Here is a 22,154-nt window from a genome sequence, read left to right on the forward strand (position 1 = left end):
ACAAACCAAGAAACAGACTCTTAACTATAGATGGTTACCAGAGGGGAGGTGGGTGGGGCGAATGGATGAAATAGGTGATGGGGGTTAAGGAGTGCACTTATCATGATGAGCACTGGATGATTAAAATGAAAACTTAAAAAAGATAAGCCTCCTTCCTTGTTTATGAAAATTTGATCTTTGGTCAATGTTCTAGCTGCGGGATCCCTAGAAACCTGGTAAAGGTAGCACGAAAACGATGTTATTAAATACACTGCCTCTGGCAAAAATTACCTTGATTGGTAAATTCATCTAGAGAAGAAGCAGTGATAAATAAGTTATAAATATCTGGTCAAAAGCCATATATTTGGACTTTCCTGAGTGTGCAGTCTTGTAATTAGAAAAATTCCTTACAGGGACCTTGGAAACTATGTCTATGGAATTTTATAAAAGACACTGATTCCCATGGAGGCATGAAACTTGTAAGGCAGAATGGATCTGCACTCACTAAATTTGGGTCTCTTTTTTTGCACCTGAGCTGTGAGGTGCTAAAGAAGCTAAAGATAACTAAGTCCTTGATGGCTGTATGGCAGCATGGACTGCGACAAGGACTCTGGCAGAAGAGAAAGACCTTATGCTGTCTGCTGGCATGCTGTGCTTCCTGTCCCACATCCTTCTAAGTGATTCCGTTGCCAAATGTAGCCCATGGTAGACTTATAAGTCTGAAATTTAAGTCTAAGAAGATACCCCTTTTCCATGCTATTGGGTATTAGAACAATAATAGAACTGAAATAGAACAGGAAGAACTGACACCCTTATAAAATTCAGTCTTCTTTTCCAAATGCAATTGTTAAAGCCTGCTTTTCTAATTCTTGGGGTCTTTTTATCTTTCATATTTCTTCTTCCACATTTCTTTGTTAAGTGTATTTCTTGGTATTTTATGTTGGTTTTATGAACCCTGTATATATTGTATTTTTTCCCATACATACAATAGTAAAGTTTAATTTATAAATTAGGCACATGCACACACAAATACAAACGGGCATTTTTTTCCATTATATCATCCAACTGGTTGCATTTATTAAAGTTATTAATTACTGGGGTGCCTGGGTGGCTCAGTTGGTTGGGCGACTGCCTTCGGCTCAGGTCATAATCCTGCAGTCCTGGGATCGAGTCCCACATCGGGCTCCCTGCTTGGCGGGGAGTCTGCTTCTCCCTCTGACACTCCCCCCCTCTCATGTGTTCTCTCTCTCTCATTCTCTTTCTCTCAAATAAATAAAATCTTGAAAAAAAATAAAGTTATTAACTATTAATTGTGCCCAGACACCCTACTGAATTCTCTTAAAATCTATAAATTGTTTTTTAGTTTTCTTGAGTCTTACATACAGAATAGAAATAGTGATAATTATAACTCTTAAGTTTTGTACCTCTGAGTCCTTTTCATCATCTAATTGCAGTAGCTAGTACCTCTAATCAACGTCAAATAACAGTGGGGATATTAACTCATTTAACTCTGTGAGTTTGGTATTATTAACCCCAATTTATAGATGAGAAAACTGAGGCATGGAGATTAAATGACTTGCCCATCACAAAATAGCTAGTAAATTGGCACTGGGATTTACACACAAAAGTCTAGTCCAGAGCCCATCCTGTACTCTGCTGCCTTTAAATTTTTTGTGTGCAAAAGATTAGCTAGATTAGCTAATGATTTGTCAGAGAATCAACTTTATTAGTTTCACCATTTTTTGTTGTTTCTAATGTATTTCATGCTGTTACCTTCATTAACTCTTTCTTTCTCCTTTCCTCAGGTTTATTTTGTTATTCTAACTTCTTGATTAGAAGTTTATTTTTTCTTGTTAAGTTTCAAACACTGCTTTAGCTACATATCCCAGAAACTCAAGATAGTGTTTTTACAGTAATTTTTAAATCACTAAATAATTTCCTCTTTGCCTTTAAGGTTTTTCTTGTGGCCTGATTTTTTCCCACAGACTTATTATTTTATTTAAATTTTATTATGAAATATTTTATACTTAAAGATAATACAAAATTTACAAGTATAGTTTCAAAGATAATAAAACAAATACTTGGGCGCCTGGGTGGCTCAGTTGGTTAAGCGACTACCTTCGGCTCAGGTCATGATCCTGGAGTTCCAGGATCGAGTCCCACGTCGGGCTCCCTGCTCAGCAGGGAGTCTGCCTCTATCTCTGACCCTCCCCCCTCTCATGCTCTCTATCTCATTCTCTCTCTCAAATAAATAAATAAAATCTTTAGAAAAAATAAATAAATAAAAATAAAACAAATACTTGTGTGGCTACTACCCAGATACTGAAGTGTTGTGGCCTCATTTTGAGAATATTCCATGGGCAGCCAAAAAAGTGTACATTTTCTCTTTGTGGATATATAATTACACGTATTGTTGTCCCCCCTTATCTGTGGGGGATACATTCCAATGCCACCAGTGGAGGCCTAAACCATGGATAATACTGAACCCTGTATATACTATATTTTTACCATACATACATTACAATAATGAAGTTTATAAATTAGGCACAATAAGTGATCAACAACAATTATAACAATATACTGTAATAAAGTTATATGAATGTGGTCTTTCTCTCTCTCAAAATATCTTATTGTACTGTACTCCTCCTTCTTCTTGTGATGATGGGAGATGATAAAATGCCTATGTGATTGAGGTAAAGTGGAGTTGAATGATGTTGACACTGCAGCATTAGGCTACTACTACCTTCTGGTGTATGTCAGAAGGAGGATCACCTGCTTCTGGACCATGGTTGACCATGAGTAACAACCCCAGAAAATGCAAACCATAGGTAAGCACGAACTACTGCATATACACATTAGACCAGTCATTATTTATGTTATTTAAGCACATTCACTTTAAACAATCTTTTCCTGGTACCAATTATTCCCTAAAAAGGAGGACATTCTGTGGCTAAAAATCAAATTTCCATTCCATTCCAACAGACTGCCCTGAAATCTTAGGGTACTCTTTAGTAATAATTATTGAGAAACCTGAAGGAGATCCAGGAGGAAATTTTAATATAATGGTTGAAAAATAAAACTAACACTACCTTTCATTCCCACAAATACAAAATAAGACTTAAAGCACCAAAACTTATGTTAAGTACTAAACTATCTACAGTATAAGACCTTGTGAGTCCGGGGCGCCTGGGTGGCTCAGATGGTTAAGCGTCTGCCTTTGGCTCAGGTCATGATCTCAGGGTCCTGGGATCGAGTCCCACATCAGGCTCCTTGCTTAGCAAGGAGCCTGCTTCTCCCTCTGCCTGCCACTCCTCCTGCTTGTACTCTCCCTCTCTCTCTGGCAAATAAATAAATAAAATCTTAAAAAAAAAAAAAAAAGACCTTGTGCATAACCTCGTGGCCCCACAGTGCACAATGTCTCAGTATGCTACAGAACAAAGCCTATTTTGGTTTTAACTTAAGGCCTCCCTTCTGTGTAAATACATATCCAAGTTTCTAGCATTCTTAGTTATATAGCTTTTTCCAGAATTAAACCATGTATGTTTCGTACCAACATGAGTTTCATCTGGTTAGTTCAGACTCCTCCCTTAAGATCTAGCTCATGTGTCACCTCTTCTACAGGCCTTCCCAGTACGCAGAGGCAGAATTTAGTACTTCTTCCTGAGTACTCTCACCATGCAGTACAAGTACTATCTGATCCCTCCCTCCCTTCCTTTTAGAACATTCTAATACCCACAAATTCAGTCATCTAATCGTATAAATTTGCCATATTTTATCTGAGAAAGTCTATATGATTCTGCTATCTATTTTTTCTAAGAATGATATTCTAAAACAAAGATCCTTAATTATTTGATTTGGGTCAGAATTCTGTGATGCTGTATTAGGCTTCCCTGTTCTGCGAGACCAGTCTGTAAAAAGGCTTCTTACCATAACAAAAACATTGGGAACCAAATGCTTTATTGTGGAGGATCTAAATGAAGATACCCTCTTTGAGGTAATCTTCAGTTGGGCCCAACATTTCCATTTTCTCCTAAGGCTTGGAGAGATAACAAGATGAGTAGAAGGTATACCAAAGTGTTAAAATGAATAAGGCCTATGAGAGAGTTTCAATTTCTTCTGAAAATGCTTTAAGGATCACGATGGAGGAAGGATGTGAGAAAGACTGGCAAGGCACAATCAGTGGGACACAAATAAATTCAACACTATGAGTCAAAGTAAGCCCAAAGAGTTAAAGACAAATGAAGATAGAGATACTTGTGGTGGTTATATAAAGGACTGGATTGCATCGCCCTTAAAAAACCTGATGGTTATATAGGGAAAAACATGTACTACCCTCACCAGGGAGTCATGATACTTTATGAAGATCCAAGGAAAGTATATGCAACTAGGTTGCCCATGGGCTGAATACATAAGGAGAAGAAAATATGCATCATCTAGACAGGACTGTATATAACTAGCTAAAGCAAAAATTTCAGATTCCTCACGAAGAAATTTTACCCCAAAATAGTACTTTGGGCCAAGATGGAAGATCACGATAGTGTCTCTTGTTAAGTCACAAAAATAGGAATCAAGGAATTGGATTATCAGACCTCTTCCTGAGGAGCCTGCTTTCCTGGTAAGGACAGGTCCTATATCCAAGGCTTTCTAGAATATGGGTTGTTTTGAATGGTGTTATAATTACGTTACCAGGCTTGATTTAAAAAATTCTAATGCTTGGGTGCCTGGGTGGCTCAGTTGGTTAAGCGACTGCCTTCGGCTCAGGTCATAATCCTGGAGTCCCAGGATCGAGTCCCGCATCGGGCTCCCTGCTCGGCAGGGAGTCTGCTTCTCCCTCTGACCCTCCCCCCTCTCATGCTCTCTCTCTATCTCATTCTCTCTCTCAAATAAATAAATAAAATCTTTAAAAAAAAAAAATTCTAATGCTTGTAATTATGGTTCATCAGATAATGAGAATTAGTAAGTACTTTAAACACACCAGTATGTGTTTGTGTGTATTTATGTCTTGCACATGAAAAGGAGTTATCCACATCATACATTTCTGTACAATGCAGTGAGCCAGTAGTAGTATTATAGTACTGTAGAGTAGTGGTTCCCAAAGTGTAGCAGACCGTGGATTCCTGGCAGGGGTTATGTTGTATCTCCAAGCCCATTTAAAAAGGTTCTGCAATGGGACGCCTGGGTGGCTCTGTCAATTAAGCATCTGCCTTCAGCCCAGGTCATGATTCCAGGGTCCTAGGAACGAGTCCCACATCGGGCTCCTTGCTCAGCAGGGAGCCTGCTTCTCCCTCGGCCTGCTGCTCCCCCTGCTCATGCTCTCTCTCTCTGATAAATAAATAAAATCTTAAAAAAAAAAAAAGGGTCTGCAATGTCAAAATCATGACATCTTCTAGCAGCAAAAATTACATAGGAAGCCAACAGCAATCATTTTCATCTAACATTCTGTACTTTTTATTCTCTAAACACACAACCTCCCAGGATCACTCTACTGTTCGTAAACTCTTCACCTTCTCATCTCTGACATATAACCCTATCATCCCCAAACCACAGTAATCCTTAATATTTTCTCACTTCCTACCTTCTGCCTTTTTTTTCTTCAAACCTAATTGTTAGGCTTCCTGAAAAGGGTTAAGTTCCTTTCCCAGATATTACTGTACTTCTTCCATTCCTATGCAATTCTATCTATAAGAATTCCCTACATAATTTTTCTTTTTATTTGTTCCCATCTGAGAGAATAAGAATATTCCAAGGCTTTGAAAGAGGTGCTTCTTTCACAAATACTGTTCCCCTTTTGCCTACTCTCCCAAAAAGGTCCTGTGCCTAATCCTCCTTGCCATTGGCCTTGCACATTTACTGCATGCAGATGTAAGTAACACCTCTTGCATACTATAATGATCTCTGGAAAGGGCTTAGGGAGAAATAGAAAGAGTAGGGTTCTTCTGGTTGTGGTGTTATCAAAGATAACACTACAAGTTCTCACCACAACAAAAAAAATTATAACTCTGTGTGGCAATGTTACCTAAACTTATTGTGGTAACCATTTTGCAATATATACATACAGCACATCATTATGTTGTATGCCTAAAGCTAACACAACGTTAGATGTCAATTATATCTTAAAAAAAAAAAAGGTAACACTACAAAAATACCTGCTGGTCAGTACCAGAAGCAATAAGAATGCTTCTATAATTTGAGAAAATCTTCACTCTCTGAATCTGATTCTTGTTAAGTCACCTGAATGTCAACGATAGACTTAGATACCATACAGTAATGTAAGGAAATGCTAGAGTCAAGTAAATCCACACTTGTAATATCTCTTTCCTTTGGAGCTATTTAGAGCTGCCACTTTTTTTTTTTTTTGCTTTTGTGGATTTTCTTCTCACTTTCTTGATGGTGTCCTTTATTTGTTATTTATTTATTAATTTATTTTTACAGGCTTTTTTTTTATGTTCAGTTAGCCAACATATAGTACATCATTAGTGACATCAAAAACTAATGATGAGCTGCCACTTTTCAACTGATTCTTGGTTTTCCAATTATTAATACTTAACTTTTGGAGGGACATTTCTAGCATCTTTTTGGTGTAGTCAACTGCAAAGCTTAACCCCGCAGATCTACCTATCCACGTTAATACAGAATTGAAGGTATGCTCATTTCTAACAGAGGCATGCAGGTAAGTTCTTTAGTAAGCTTACAACATGCAAAATTCACAAGCATTTAAGCACAGCAGTAAAATCTTGAAAAGACTTAGAGCAATTTATAAATTCCAAACTAAGTAAATAAAGTAGCAACTTATACTGTTTAAAAAATGAGAATGTTGGTTTTTTTTTAAATGCCTTTCTTAGAATGCTTGTTCAACTAGATATGTTATGAAGAAAGGCATTCCATGGTCAAAGTTTTGGAAGTGCTATACACTATATCCTAAATTTTGTTTGGCCATGGAAACCTTTGTGTATAACATCTTTCAAGAGAGTAATCTGTGGTTTTACAGATTAGTAAAATTTCTTTCAAATGGTATTCTTCATATTATATTAGCTTAAATAGTGCTAAATCAACATTTACGCCTAGAATTATACCATATAGAAATAAAAAACCATTTGTTACAGGAAAGGCATAACTGGATGAGACTATGAGCATATCATATCTAGTCAAAGATTATGCTCCATAAACCTAATGACCTTCTTTCTGCATGGTGGCAGAACAGGTATTTTCAAAATCATTTCAAAATGAATTGATCAGGATTCAACCTATTTCAGTGATTTATGAGTCAAGAGCCTCCTAACTGATATATGACTGCCAGTCTTGCCTATCTCAAATCTGTTCTTCAGAATGCTACCAGTTATCTTCCAAAAGACACACTGATGGTGACACTCCCCTACTTAAAATACCTTTCCATAGTTCCTAAATTTTCTTTCAAAGCAGCAAATTCAAAATTCTTAATGTTGCACATCTGGTTCCCATCTACTTTTCCAAATTATTCTGCTACTTTCACACTACCTGTCCCAGTTCTAGCTACACAAGGTAGTTATTATTCACAGATTGTTATTTCATGCTTCCTTCCCTCTGGAATTATCTTTCCCCTCTTTCTTTCCTCCATTTTTTAGATTACTACTCATCTTTCAACACTCAACTCAAATGACTCTTCACATTGGCAATAATACAACATGATTTTCATAAATGGATTTCACTCTACATTTCAGAAAAGTCACTACTGTATTTAATTATGGAATAGTAATGTTTTTCATCTATGAATACATTAACACTATTGACTTTGATTAGTCTATTTGTAGTGGATATGCTAAAAACTCACTGCTATCTCTATTTAATTCTTAGATTCAATTCCATAGATGCTTACTAAATACTATATATGTGCTAGACAAAGTCTTGTTCTTGAGACTGAGCCCACAGCCTTAACTACAGGCAAATGCAAAAGCAACAGTACGTTAAGTGGAGTTTTTCCTCCCGTTTTAAAATTGTGGCTAAGGCCAAAAGCTGAGGATAATTAAGTACCCCTTCTTTTAGCTTAAGAAGCCAACTGTGGTTGGTACCAACCTATTCTCTCAGGGTTTAGTGAGAAGTACTAGTTTACTGAACCAGCTCCTATCGTAACAATGATCATAACACTTTCCCCTCAATGTGAATCTAAAAAGGCTAAAAAGAAAGAGGAGGTTATTGGACTTTAAGGGGAACACAGAGTTTATGAAAATAGGATATTCCCTTCTCCTCTGGAGAAAAAAGTTGTCATACTTGAATCCAGAGGGTAAGAATCAAAGTTTGAGGTTATCTAAAAGACAGACCCGTATTTGGTTACCTGTATAGGCAAATACTTACTGATTTGCCCCTCTGTTATATACATAAGGGAAAAGAGAAATAGGGAGAAAGTATGGTAGGGAAGTGTCAGGTAGAGAGATAGGCAAGACTATGGCCTGGTTCCTGGGGCCTGGTTCCAAGAAGTATGAAAAATGTAACCTTTCCCCTAAAATTGGGACTGGGAGGTAGATTTTTTTTTTTTAAGGATTTTATTTATTTATTTGAGAGAGAGAATGAGAGAGAGAGAGAGCATGAGGTGGGGAGGGTCAGAGGGAGAAGCAGACTCCCTGCCGAGCAGGGAGCCCGATGCGGGACTTGATCCCGGGACTCCAGGATCACGACCTGAGCTGAAGGCAGTCGCTTAACCAACTGAGCCACCCAGGTGCCCCGGGAGGTAGATTTGATTGTAAAGTCTTGAGGCAAAAAAAGACATACATATCAGAGTCCCATGGTGTGAATGCCATTAAAAGGTTTAGTCCAAAGATGTAACCAAATCTTCCAAGGGATTGCCAATGCCTATAAAATGGGACAGGACTGACCTCACTTTTAGCAGGGTAAATGGAAACTACCACTCACCTACATTTAGGCTACTGACACTACAGCAGTGTTGAACAACCAAGAAAGAGGACTGACTGCTACCTCAACAGTGGGATAGCATGTAGAATTCTGCCTCCACTATCACTCCTCCTAGTTTCAACACCAGGAATAAAAATGACAAGAAAAAGGGAGGGCAGACGTGTGTGACAAAAAGAACCTACTCACCCACCCCTAAAGTTTTTAGCCCCAGATTAAGGTCTATTCTGTCCTAGGAAAAAGTGATAAGAGTACTGAATCAATTCTGTGACTCAAGTTATAATACAAAGAGAACTAATTCTTAAATACTGGCATGAAACTAGAGTGTTTAAACATTGCAGAATAGTGACAAGATGCTGCGAAGGCGATTGACATCCAATCAGAAAGGGGAGTCAGACATGGTAGAGTTGGCAGGCAGTTACTAGGTAAAAAGCAAAACTAATCTGTGTTTATATTGGGATCCTGAATGAACTGGTTACCCACAGATGGATAGCCTCTGAAATTAGTTTCCATATATACTGGTGTTCTCAGCTTTCCATCTCTCCATTCCTTTTTTTATATAATAAATGAAATCCTGGTATGAGCTCTATTACTATGATATTTAAGTCTAGAACCAGTCTATCAATTTTCTCACTACAATTTGCTGTTCTTTCTGAAAAATGGTAAGCAGATAAGAGCTATACACTTCTATGTTTGGGAAGTCACCATCAAAGTCACAGATATGAATGGACAAATAAGCATTACTAATGATGGAGGATGCTAAAAGTAGTAACAGGTATTTCAAGTAATGAAGTGAAGGAGACTGATAAGAACAAAGTTCTTGAGCAGAAATTAATTTGATACCTCAATGCTTTCAATGTTCACCTTTTAATGATCCAACCAAAGAAGAAATCCACTAAGTGGCTTATCTGACAAAGAGCAAAAACTAGTATATTGTAAATGGACACTGTTCAATTGCATGATACAGAGGAAGACAAGTGAAGGTTCTACAGAAAGAGAGTAAGAGAAAAAACAAGTGAAGGCTGGTCAGGAAGTGGGACCTGAACTGGGGCTGTACATGGAGGGTGGACAGGCATGGATGATAGACAGAGCAGAACAACTCCTAGATGGATGAGAGACAATAATGTAAAGTGGTTGTGACACATTGCAATATTAATACATACCGAGACTGAATTGCGGGTAATGCTCATAAATCTAACTGCAATTAGTACAGGTTTCTGGATTAGGAAGGACATGAAAAGGAAAGCAGAAGGTTAGAATGTACATGTCATTGCCCCATTAAAAGAGAAGGTTTAATCTTTCAGTGGACTGAATATATCCATCTTCCGCAGCATCAGTTTAAAAAAAAAATTAAAAAAAAAAAAACAAAAAAAGCACAGTGTGTCTAGCTACTTTGAAAAGTAGCTTTAGAGTAAAAGGTCTCTTCTCTTTCTTCTTCTAAATTGGGCCTCTAAGAACTGAGCTCCTGAAAATTCAGACTACCAGAAAGGGTTTCACTTTTAAATGGGGTTTCTATTTTCATTTTCTAGGGAAAAGATTTTCAAATAGTGTCCTACAATTAATACCTTTACTGCCTGAAAAAGTCTATGTTTATGCTTGTTCTTAGAGAAGACCCTTCACTAATTTAATCAACTGACATATTTGTTAGGATTTATTCTGTGCCAGGCAGTTTAAGTATTAAACAAAGAAACAGAGTTATTTTAATCTAAGTATAAATCATGAAGATATGGATGAAGTATTGCTGGGTCCCTGGAAAAGCATGCACATGATGACAGGGAAGCTTGCTTCTCTTTAGAGCTTTACTGGGAATCTGACTGGGTCTCCTTACTACAGTTTTGTTTTACAGTTGAGGGGAGGGGTAGCAAATGATTAAACTTTAATGCAGCAGTTTTCCAGTTATCCAGACCCTACTGATTGTTGGTCAGTAAGAACTGATTGTTACTGGTTACAAAGGAAGATATTGAACAGAAAAATGGGCAAATGGAGAAAATAAATGATCATTTTTGCAAGGCTTTTCCCAAAACCTAACAATAAACCCTTAAAAATCTTTATTTGATAATAGTAGACTCATAGATGGAATTCCATTTCCTTATGAATCACATTCTTGCATATGATTAAGTTCTCTACATCGCAGAAGTACTGCCAGGAACATCAAAGGTGACATGGCTGAGGGTGGGAACAGATGGCGGAAGAAGTAGAGAAAAAGTTAGGATAGGTTAAATTTTCATACAAAGGACAGAAAAAGAAAACAGGACAGATTAATGAACCACCAACATTTTATCCAAATACTTGATTTAAAAAATTCTACACATTTAACTGCATATATTCTGTACATATAACTAAAGAAGGCTAAAAGATCAAACATGAGGCATCCATAGTACCCTGAGATAAAGTAGTTTCTTTTTACTTGTTCCATGTAAAAAAGATTTGGAGAATAATCTCTCTTTACACCATAAAGGCACACTTAAAACATCAGGAAGGCTCTCATTTTCCCCTGGACTCCACATCTGACTTCTTACCATTGATCTACGAATCAGTGACAGCCTGGTCTTTGCCTTATTCTCAGCAAATTCCAGGCTACTGATGTCTTTGAGACGAGCCTTGTATTTATTCATCTGTTCTACAACAATCAGCTCCACACAGCTGAAATAGGAGGAAAAAGAGAAAACCGTTAAGAGCTGAAGTAAGTCAAATAAATTGTAGCCCTCCCACACTGCTTTTCAGCTAAATGTGGCAGACGTTTGGAGGATGAAAGAAAAATCAACATTCCTTATTTTATGAGCTCTAAGACAAGATTTATATAATGGTGGTTCACAACTTTGGCTGCACTTCAGTATCCATCTGAGAAGCAATTATAAGTTGCAACGCCCAGGCTACACCCCAGACTAATTAAATTAGACTCTCTAGGGATAGGACACAAACACCAGGATTTTTTTAAAGCTCCTTTTGTAGCCAAGGTTAAGAATAATTAATCTAGAAGGAAAGCAGAGGGCCATAAAAAAAGGCTAAAGTGAAATACAGAAATACTGAAGTACTATGGCCAAAGGGATTCAGAGCCAGTTAGACTAGATTACAGGAAGAGACAAAGTATATGTAATTTGGTAAAATGGAATTTTTAAAATATTTTTAGAGAATATAAACATTCCTAAGGAAAAGCTAAATTTAAAACGACCCTTCAAAACAAATGATGTCCAGTTGAAGAGAACCTAAAGAAATTTTTCATACTCAGCATAAGAAAACCCAACAAACAGTGTCTAGTAATCTTCTTAAAAACATCTGAACTTATGAAATCATTCACTATGTTTGATATCTGGATAAAGTGGCTACACTGACTCAGAAGTCCCTGGGATCTTGTGGAGGTGATGGTAACTGGCCTTACGTGGTAGTCTTACTGATGTCCTGCACGCTTTGTAGTGGGTCAATGGTGTCAGGGCATCGAAGAATGCAGGGGGCAAATACAATCGCCAAAGCATTAGCAGACATTCGATTCGTTTCTTCCTGTAGAGCAATCCTAAGGAATAAAAAAAACCAGGCGAAGTGGGGATTAAAAGGGAAAACAGTAAGGACGTAGACAAAGGACACGAGAGAAAGAATACGTATGACATCAACCGCAGAGTACTGGAAGGATATTCATATCAGGTGAAAGGAGACACTTGTAGACTTTTCCCAAAGCTGTTCCTTTGCCTCTGGAAAATGCACTTCCACTCTGTTCCTTATACTTGAAGCAATACAGGCCAGCAGATAGCTTATCAAGGGAAATTTCTGACCCACTGCCATACACCTGATGAACGTGTCTGAAGAATGCAGAGTAGAGACTTAAAGGCATTCTCAGACAGTCATATCAGATATTCATCTAACATTTATGTAATATTTACCAGAGATATATCTAATCAAAATAAAGATGGCTTTCTTCCCAACCACTGCAGATATTTATACTCAGTTCTTGAGCCCCACCTAAACCCACCTCCTATGAATTAGGTTATGTCAAAACATATCCTTTCTACTTTCTAGTTCAGGAATGAGAACAGGCTAGGCTACACAGTGCCACCATTAGCTGAAATTGTTACATGGCTCAAATAGGGCAGAGAAGTCCCTACTCTGCAGCTCAACTTAGCTGAGGATTTCTGCTCCAGGGAATTGTAAGCACCTGTTTGAGGCATTAGCTTTATAAACAGGAAAAAAAAAGGTCTGTCAGTTTTCCAAACGAAGGAGTTCTTCACTTATCGAAAAGAATCCAGGAAAAACTATTATACATTCCCTTGTTCCTTGAAATTACCTGACTAGATGAAAGATGAGGCGTTCCAGTGTATTGAGATGAGTTCGGGAGAGCTGGTCAATCACAGAGTATACACCACGGATTGTTTCTTTCCTCTCCTGAAGGCCTAAAAAGATTAAGGATAGCCAGTAAGATTGAATATCCCCTCTCGTATGCTACATCTTCCTCCTGAGCAGATAGTAGGTAGCAGGGGAACCTGGCTCAAAATTTTAAAGAGAGGCAGGTGTACCTGTATGGCAGGAAAAGAGCAGCTCAGTTACCACTAATCTTCCTTTGCTTGAGTTCTATATTCACTAAATAGTCCGTGAGTTTTAATCTATATCCCAGTAATCCTTATTAGAGCAAAGGGAAAGAGATGCCCTGTTTTTTAGGCATTTTGTGGCAGACTGATTCCTTATTAAAATTAATTAATTGCCATATAGTTTATAAAATCAGTCTTATGGAAATTGGAGGAGTCATGCCTCAGGGCCTAAATACTTTTAGGCAGGCCTCCAGCAACATTCTACACAACTGTAGCACTGAAAAACTAAACTCCATCACCTGGGAGGTTTGGCATAAAATAGCAGAGTTCTTGCCTAGATTCACAATGTAAATGAATATAAGCCAGCCCTTCAATCTATTTAGTCTTTTAATTTATTTATAATCTTAGTCTTGAAATCTCTTTGTGAGAAGCAACGAAGTGACTTTCTCAGAAACCTTTCAGGATACTGACATTTTAATGACTCTCTCAAAAGTCAGTATTTGAGTAGGTGAGAGTACACCAGCAGTTCTGTACTGACTGTCAAAAGCTTACTTTTGGATCTCTATGGACTAAACCATTAGAGGATGGCTAAATAATCTATAATGAAGACAGCATTCCTTTCCCAAGTGTAGGCCTTCCCTCAAATCCAGGAAGTCTGTGCTTACCCATAGCTCGAAGAAATTCCTCATAGAGTTCAAAGGTCATGAGTGGATTGGGCAAATCACGAAGCCATTGTTTGAATACACTTGCAATGACATGTATGTTATAGTCATCCAGGTTTACACTCTCAGCATCTATTTAGAAACAAGAGTTAGACAACAAAGCCAAAACATGCAAAGAGTTTCAAATAATTCACTTTAGAAACTATGAGCACCAAAAGAAGCCTTCATGTTCTTAATCAAACTAATATCTTCTACGATCTAATTCCATGCTTTGGAATAGCACTTCCAACCTTGGTAAAGGAACAGCTTTTTGTTTTCCAAATCTCTTGCAGACTGACAGATACGTAAAATAAAATACCACATAAAATAAAAGAACTGTTAAATACCATTACAGATGTTTCTAAATGCTTGCTCTCAATTTCCGTACTTACATTGTGGATTGATCTATGAGCCACACTTTGAGTAGCAATGTTTTGGATGGCAGATGGGAAAAAGGCCCTAATTTTAAGTCATTTTTAAAGGTGAAAGGACAGTAATAAGTGACCATAGGAAATGTAATGAACATACCCTTACTCTGTTTCACTTATAAACTCCGCAAGGTTATACAAATGAAATGACTGGGAGGATACAGGATGAATGATTTTTCACTTGTGCTGACCCAAGGTACAAGAGATCAATTGTCAACTGCCTTTAACCTGGAGTAGACAGAATTTCTGGTAGGCAGGTTGTCCTGCTTGAGTTTTACCAAGCATTTTCTGTTGTTATTTCCATACTGACTAATCTCTCCCTGATTTGCTCATTAAAAAAAAACCAAAACAAACAAAAAAACTATAAAGAAAAAGCATGTGGGTAGGTTCTTGGAGACACAGAGATAAGCTTTGTATCTAAGTGTGATTCAAAACAATCTATTTCAGGGCACCTGGGTGGCTCAGTCAATTAAGCCTCTGCCTTCTGCTCAGGTCGTGATCACGGAGTTCTGCTCAGCAGGGAGTTTGCTTCTCCCTCTGCCCCTCCCCCTGCTCGTGCTCTCTCTCTCTCTCTCTCTCAAATAAAGAACTAAAATCTTTAAACAACAACAACAACAACAATCTATTCCTTCCCTATAGTGGTAAAGAGTAGAAGTTGACAATGAAACCAAAGTCCAACTCCTGCATATATATTCTAGGACTGAGGCTATAGCTCTACACAGGTACATGTTCAATCCACTAATTAACAGTTTAAATAACTATGTCATGAATGTAAGAAGGTGAGAACATGCATCAGAAAGACACTTCAAGTCAGAGTAATGGAGACTAACAGGCAATAGTTTAGATTATGAATTCAGAACATCTAGGGTTAAATCCCCGCTGGATCACTTATTGGTGGTGAGTCTTTGGGCAAGATCCTCTGTAAGCCTCAGTTTCTTTCTCTGTAAACAGGGATGATAATCCCTAATTCATAGGACTGTTGTGAAGATTAGCATAAAACCATCAGCACACTGCTCTACATCATCAACAGATCATCATTTAATTTCCCTAAACCTAAAATTTCTTCTTTGTTAATTACAGATACCATGATCTTACCAAATTGTTAAGATTTTAAATGAGAGCTGTGTCAAGTACCTAACAGTGCCTTGTACAAATGATACACTCAATATATATTTGCTGAATTGACCACACAAAAACAAAGACTTCTAGAAAGCCACAAAATGATTAACAAGCACCACAGAAAAGATGGCATTCTTCTGGCTGCAAGAAAAAGATTAACATGTAATGAAAACTTTAAAAGCATGAAATGATCTATTTAAATAAAACCATCTGGTCTTGATTTGGAGAGCACCATCTTACCTGTATCTAGACCTTGTCGAAGCTCCTTGATTTTATTAGTTGAACCAGACTTTCGGTAAATACCTTCTGTGTACAGTCCATGCATTTCAATGTAGCTTATGAGCTTTTCCACCACTAAAGGAACAGTTCGTTCTTCACTGGTCAAACGGGACAATTCAACCCCAAATTGTCGAGATGACAGCTCTGGATCATACTAAATGGAAGATAAATTTTTGTTTCCAAATACATTCAAACATCTTTAAATGTGTTTAACCAGTTATTTATGAGAAACTACTTTTTATTTCCCTAAAGTTTCATGAGCACAGTTATAAGAGTTGGAGGGAAAGGGAATTATGGTTAACATTGACAATATATATCAAGTCACACGTTAGCTTCAATCCTTTCCCACTAGGAATCTCCTCAAAATATAATAGGGTAGAGAATGAAGGCAGTGGCAACAGGCTACTGTTTCCCTTCCTGTTAAAAAGCCCTTCATGTAAAGCTGGGATTTGGACAAGGGAGAAAGGGGATAGACTTTGTATGCTAAACATGTACCAAGTACTACTAGAAAGTCTGATTTGATATGAATTAGAGTTGTCAGTAATTTCTGATGCTTAAGAATGCGTCAATGTTCATGTAAACTTTAGGGACCTTTAACTGAACAATGATATCATAGCTAAAGGCAGAGGCACACACAGATTGGCCCATGATTCGTGTTCGAGCCCTTTCTTATTTACTTCAATAGTGTATCTGATATCATAAACTAACTATAGTTTATGCAACTGCAAAATACTTACCCTGAAGATTATTTGAAGTAATTCACAGAAAAGAAAAATGCCAGGTATTACTTCTGAGACTGAAAACTTTTTTGTAAATCTTTTTTGTCTCTTCCTTCTCTTGCATCACTCTCCTTTTCTAACAAAACAGGCATTCTCTCCTTCAGTCCGCATCAGTGCCAAGTTCTTGTGGTCAGTCAGCACACCCTATTTTTTCTTTTCTATTCTATTGCCACCACCCTATTTCAAACCTATATGACTGCCCACTTGGACTATTTCCAACAGCTTCTTGGTGAATTTCCCCACATCCATTTTCTCCCCTTTTAATATATTGCATAGTGTATATAATCTACTTTAGTATCCTAAAAAACCGTCAGTGGTTAACTAGTATATATCAAAATAAGGTACAAACATTCTTGAGTCTAACATTCAAGATATTGCTTGAACTGATCCTAATTTCCCCTTCCAGTCTTATGTTAATACATTTGTCATTTATGTGCTAGGGTAACAGGAAAACAAAATCAAGTAAAAGTATCTACCCTAAGACTAGTGCTAAGACTAGTAGTGTTAATGTGTGGCGATAAGTAAACAGTAACAACAGATTTATTAGGTAATATGGAACCATGGAAATAAAACAACTAGATTGGGAAGGATTGGGCTGGGTAACAACTAATGACCTTGAGAAGACCTGATGCTTAACCTAACTACTGGAAAGCAAATAGTACTTAAGAAGAAAAGGGAAGAAGCTTTTAGGCACAGAAAACACAGAACAAAGTTGGGCAAAACAAACAAAGTAATCTGATATGGCTGAACTAAAAATGAGAAAACACTAGGCAGAAAGATTACAAAGGGCTTCAGGTACTAAGGCACAGACTTTGGGTCTTGTCCTGACAGCTAACAAAAGGCAACAGAAAATTTTAAGTAGGGAACACGTATGTTTTCACCTATATCTACTCTGCATTCTAGCATTTAGTTCCTTTTTGTTCAAAAAGATTTTATTTATTTATTTGAGAGAGCGAGTGAGAACAAGCAGGGGGAGGAGCAGAGGGAGAGGGACAAGCAGACTCCATGCTGAGCAGGGAGCCCAATTCGGAGCTCGATCCCAGGACTCTGGGGATCACGACCTGAGCCGAAGGCAGACGCTTAACTGAATAAGCCACCCAGGTGCCCTCCAGCACATAATTCTTTTTTTTTTAATTTAATTTTATTATGTTAATCACCATACATTACATCATTAGTTTTTGATGTAGTGTTCCATGATTCATTGTTTGTGTATTAACACCCAGTGCTCCATTCAATACGTGCCCTCTTTAATACCCATCACCAGGCTAACCCATCCCCCCACTCCCCTCCCCTCTAGAACCCTCAGTTTCTCAGAGTCCATAGTCTCTCATGGTTCATCTCCCCCTCCGATTCCCCCCTTCATTTTTCCGTTCCTACTATCTTTTCTTTTTTAACTTTTTTTTTAACTATAATGTATTATTTGTTTCAGAGGTACAGGTCTGTGATTCATCAGTCTTACACAATTCACAGCGCTCACCACAGCACATACCCTCCCCAATGTCCATCACCCAGCCACCCCATCCCTCCCACCCCCCACCACTCCAGCAACCCTCAGTTTGCTTCCTGAGATTAAGAATTCCTCATATCAGTCCAGCACTTAATTCTTAAGAGAATTAACAGTATGTCTACTTTGAAGCATGCTAAGTTATCTTAATATTTAGGCAATATCTCTGAAAAGTTTCTCCAGGTCTGAGGTAGAAGAGAAAGGACACTTAATCTTAAAATATTTAGAGGATGCAAATTAAAATTTTGCCTTGTCACTATATTAGGTTATTTACATAATTTCATATTTGCAATAGAAATATCACTTTTCTACCTCAAAGGGTTATTATGAAGATTAAGTAACAGATGTTACTGTATCTGATACATGGCAAATACTCAATAAACTGTTAAAGAAATACTGCTCACTGCAATGATTAAAATAAACTTTAGTCCAACTTCTTGCTATTACTGTGACACAAACATGTATACATACACACATATATAATCTATTTATTTAAATGTTATGGCTATCCCCAGAGCATTAGGAATGTTAATAAAGATCTGTGAAAGCAAAAAAAACCCAGAATAGTTGAGGGTATTAAAAAAAATTTTAATCGTTTGATTTGAAACCAACTAATTTAAAGCAAACATGCTAAAAAATTCTATTTCTTGAAATTAAGAAAAATTAATTTCACTATTTTCAACTGAAAAAAATTTAATTGAGTCTTCTTTGTAAAAACAATATATATGGGGCACCTGGGTGGCTCAGTTGGTTAAGTGGCTGCCTTCGGCTCAGGTCATGTCCCAGCATCCTGGGATCGAGCCCCCTGTTGGGCTCCCTGCTCAGCGGAGAGCCTGCTTCTCCTTCTCCCTCTGCCTGCTTGCTCTGCCTACTGTGCACTCTATCTCTCTGTCAAATAAATAAATAAATAATCTTTAAAAAAACAAAAAAATATGTTTTTATAGTTATTTTCCCTCCAAACTACTTTATGTATTTTAAATAAAAATTCATTGAAGTATGACATACATAAAGGTGTACAAACTTTAAGTGTACAGTTTGATAGACTTTGACAAAGTTGATGCACACTTGTTATCAGGACCCAAGTCAGGAAATAGAATACAACCAGCAGTATAAAATTCTCTTCAAAACCATCCCAGCCACTATGTATTTTCACAAATAATCAGCATATGTACTTCTATCAATATAGATTAGTTTTACCTACTTTTGAACATTATATTAATGGTATCATATAATATGTAGACCATGAGTTACCTTCATCCATTCTTGAACTTTATATAAATAAAATAATATGGTATGTGCTTTTGTTTCTGGCTTCAGCATCATGTCTGTGAGTAAAAATAATTTAAGCTCATATAGTATTCCATAATATAAATAGTTGACCCTTGAACAAGGGTTGAACCATGCAGGTCCAATTATAAATATGTGGGGTTTTTTTTCCAATAAATACAGTACAGGGCACCGGGGTGGCTCAATTGGTTAAGCATCTGCCTTTGGCTCAGGTCATGATCACAGGGTCCAGGGATGGAGCCCCGTGTCGGACTCCCTGCTCAGCGGGAGTCTGCTTATCCCTCTCCCTCTGCTCTTCCCCACCCTACTTCGTACTCTCTCCCTCTCAAATAAATAAATAAAAGCTTTAAAACTAAATAAAGCCCTGCAAATGTATTTTCTTTCCTTATAATTCTCTTAATAACATTTTCTTTTCTCTAACTTACTTTATTGTAAGAATACAGTATATAATACATATAACTTACAAAATATGTGTTAACAACAGTAGGCTATAAGTAGTTAAGTTATGGGGGAGTCAAAAGCTATACACAGATTGTCCACTGTGCAGGGGGAATGTTTTTCAAGAGTCAACTGTATACCATAATTTATTTATACATTCTACTGTTGAGGGACATTTAGGTTTCTTCTAGTTTCGGGATATCTCAGTGCTGATATGAATGTTCTTTTATTTGTCTTTTGGCACAAACATCTGTGTATATTTGTTGGGTATGTATCTTGGAGTGGTACTGCTGAGTCATTAGAAATGCTTATGCTCAGATTTGATAAGGACTGCCAAATAACTTCAAGATAACTTATGTCAACTTATACTCCTACCAGTAATGTATTAAAGTCCAAGCTGCTCTACAACCTTGTTAGGATGTTTTACATTTTAGCCATTCAAGTGGGTATATATTTCACTATGGTTTCAATCTGTATTTCCCTGATGATTAGTGAAGGTGGACAACTTTTCATGTTTATTGGTCTTTTGTCAAGTGCTTGCTTAAGCCATGTGCTCATTTTTCTACAGAAAAATCTGACCATCTTTCTTAATGATTTTTGATGCTTTTTAGATATTGTAGATCCAAGATGGATGTATGAATTGCAAATGCATTCTCCCACTCTGTGGTAGATTATTTTTTGTTGGTTTGTTTGAATAATGAGTGAGTTTTGAATTTTATCTAATGTTTTTCCTCTTTAAGATAATCATATTGTTTTATTTGTTCAATGTGAATTATATCACTTGATGTTTATTTTTTTCAGGGAGAAAATTTTTATTAATCTTAATTATAGTATAGTTAACATACACTGCTATATTACTTTTAGGTGTACAGTTTAGTGATTCAACGATTCTATACATTACTCAATGCTCATCATGGTAAGTGTACACTTAAACCTCTACACCTATCTCACCCATACCCCAACCAATCTCCCTTCTGGTAGCCATCAGTTTGTTCTATATATTTAAGAGTCTGTTTTTTTGGTTTGTCTATTTTTTTCTTTCTTTGTTTTATTTCTGAAATTCCACATATGAGTAAGATCATATGGTACTTGAATTTTTCTTAGTTCAGAGTTAGCATTATACCTTCTAGACACACCCATGTTGTTGCAAATGGCAAGATTTCATTTTTATGGCTGAGTAATATTCCATTGTTTATATATACCACATATTCTTTATCCATTCACCTATCGATGGACAAGTACTTGTGTCACTTCCATAATTTGGCTATTGAAAATAATGCTGCAATAAACATAGGGGTGCGTATGTCTTTTTGAATTAATGTTTTCATATTCATTGGGTAAAAACAAAGTAGGGCAATTACAGGATCATGTGTTAATTTTATTTTTAGCTTTTTGAGGAACCTCCATACTGTTTTCCACAGTGGCTGCACCAAGTTTGCATTCCCACCACCACACAAGGATTTCTTCTTATCCATATCCTCACCAACACTTATTTCTTGCGTTTTTCAGTTTTAGCCATTCTGACAGGAATGAGGTGATACCTCACTGTGCTTTTGATCTATATTTCCCTAATAGTGAGTGATGTTGAACATCTTTTCCTATATCTGATGGCCATCTGCATGTCTTCTTTGGAAAAATGCCTTTCATGTCTGTTTTTGTCTGATTGCTATGGCTAGGACTTCCAATACTATGTTGAATAAAAACAGCAAGAGTGGACATTCTTGTCCTGTTCCTGACCTTAGGGGAAAAGCACTCAATTTTTCCCCACTGAGTATGACGTTAGCTGTGGGGTTTTCATATATGGCCTTTATTATGTTGAGGTATGTACCCCCCAAACCTATTTTACTGAAGTGTTTTTATCATGAATGGATGGGATACTTTGTCAAATTTTTTCTGGACTATTGCAATGATCATATGGTTTTTTATACTTTCTCTTGCTGATGTGATACATCATATTGATTTGCAAATACTGAACCACCCTTGTATCCCAGGAATAATTCCCACTTGTTCATGGTGAATGATTTTTTTAATGCATTGCTGAATTCACTTTGCTAATATTTTGTTGAGGATGTCTGCATCTATATTTATCAGAGATATTAGCCTGTAGTTCTCTTTTTCTGTACTGTCTTTATCTGGTTTTGGTATCAGGATAATGCTGCCCTCACAGAATGAATATGAAAGCTTTCCTTCTTCTTGTTTAGAATAGTTTGGAAGAATAGGTATTAATTATTCTTTAGATGTTT

The 22,154-nt window shown here is 37.0% G+C and overlaps 1 protein-coding gene across 1 annotated transcript in view; it reads right to left on the reverse strand.

Annotated features, from left to right (window-relative positions):
* Window positions 1-22,154, reverse strand: part of MYO9A (myosin IXA) — a 245,325-nt gene that overhangs the window by 26,923 nt on the left and 196,248 nt on the right. Inside the window, exons 34-38 of the mRNA XM_044917756.1 lie at window positions 15,865-16,057; window positions 14,042-14,170; window positions 13,136-13,241; window positions 12,239-12,370; window positions 11,379-11,502 (exon numbers count right to left, since the gene is read on the reverse strand). Coding sequence (XP_044773691.1) covers window positions 11,379-11,502; window positions 12,239-12,370; window positions 13,136-13,241; window positions 14,042-14,170; window positions 15,865-16,057 — 684 coding nt within the window. The remainder of the gene's footprint in view (window positions 1-11,378; window positions 11,503-12,238; window positions 12,371-13,135; window positions 13,242-14,041; window positions 14,171-15,864; window positions 16,058-22,154) is intronic.

The sequence above is a fragment of the Neomonachus schauinslandi genome, chromosome 9 (genome assembly GCF_002201575.2).
Source record: "Neomonachus schauinslandi chromosome 9, ASM220157v2, whole genome shotgun sequence".
NCBI lineage: Eukaryota > Metazoa > Chordata > Mammalia > Carnivora > Phocidae > Neomonachus > Neomonachus schauinslandi.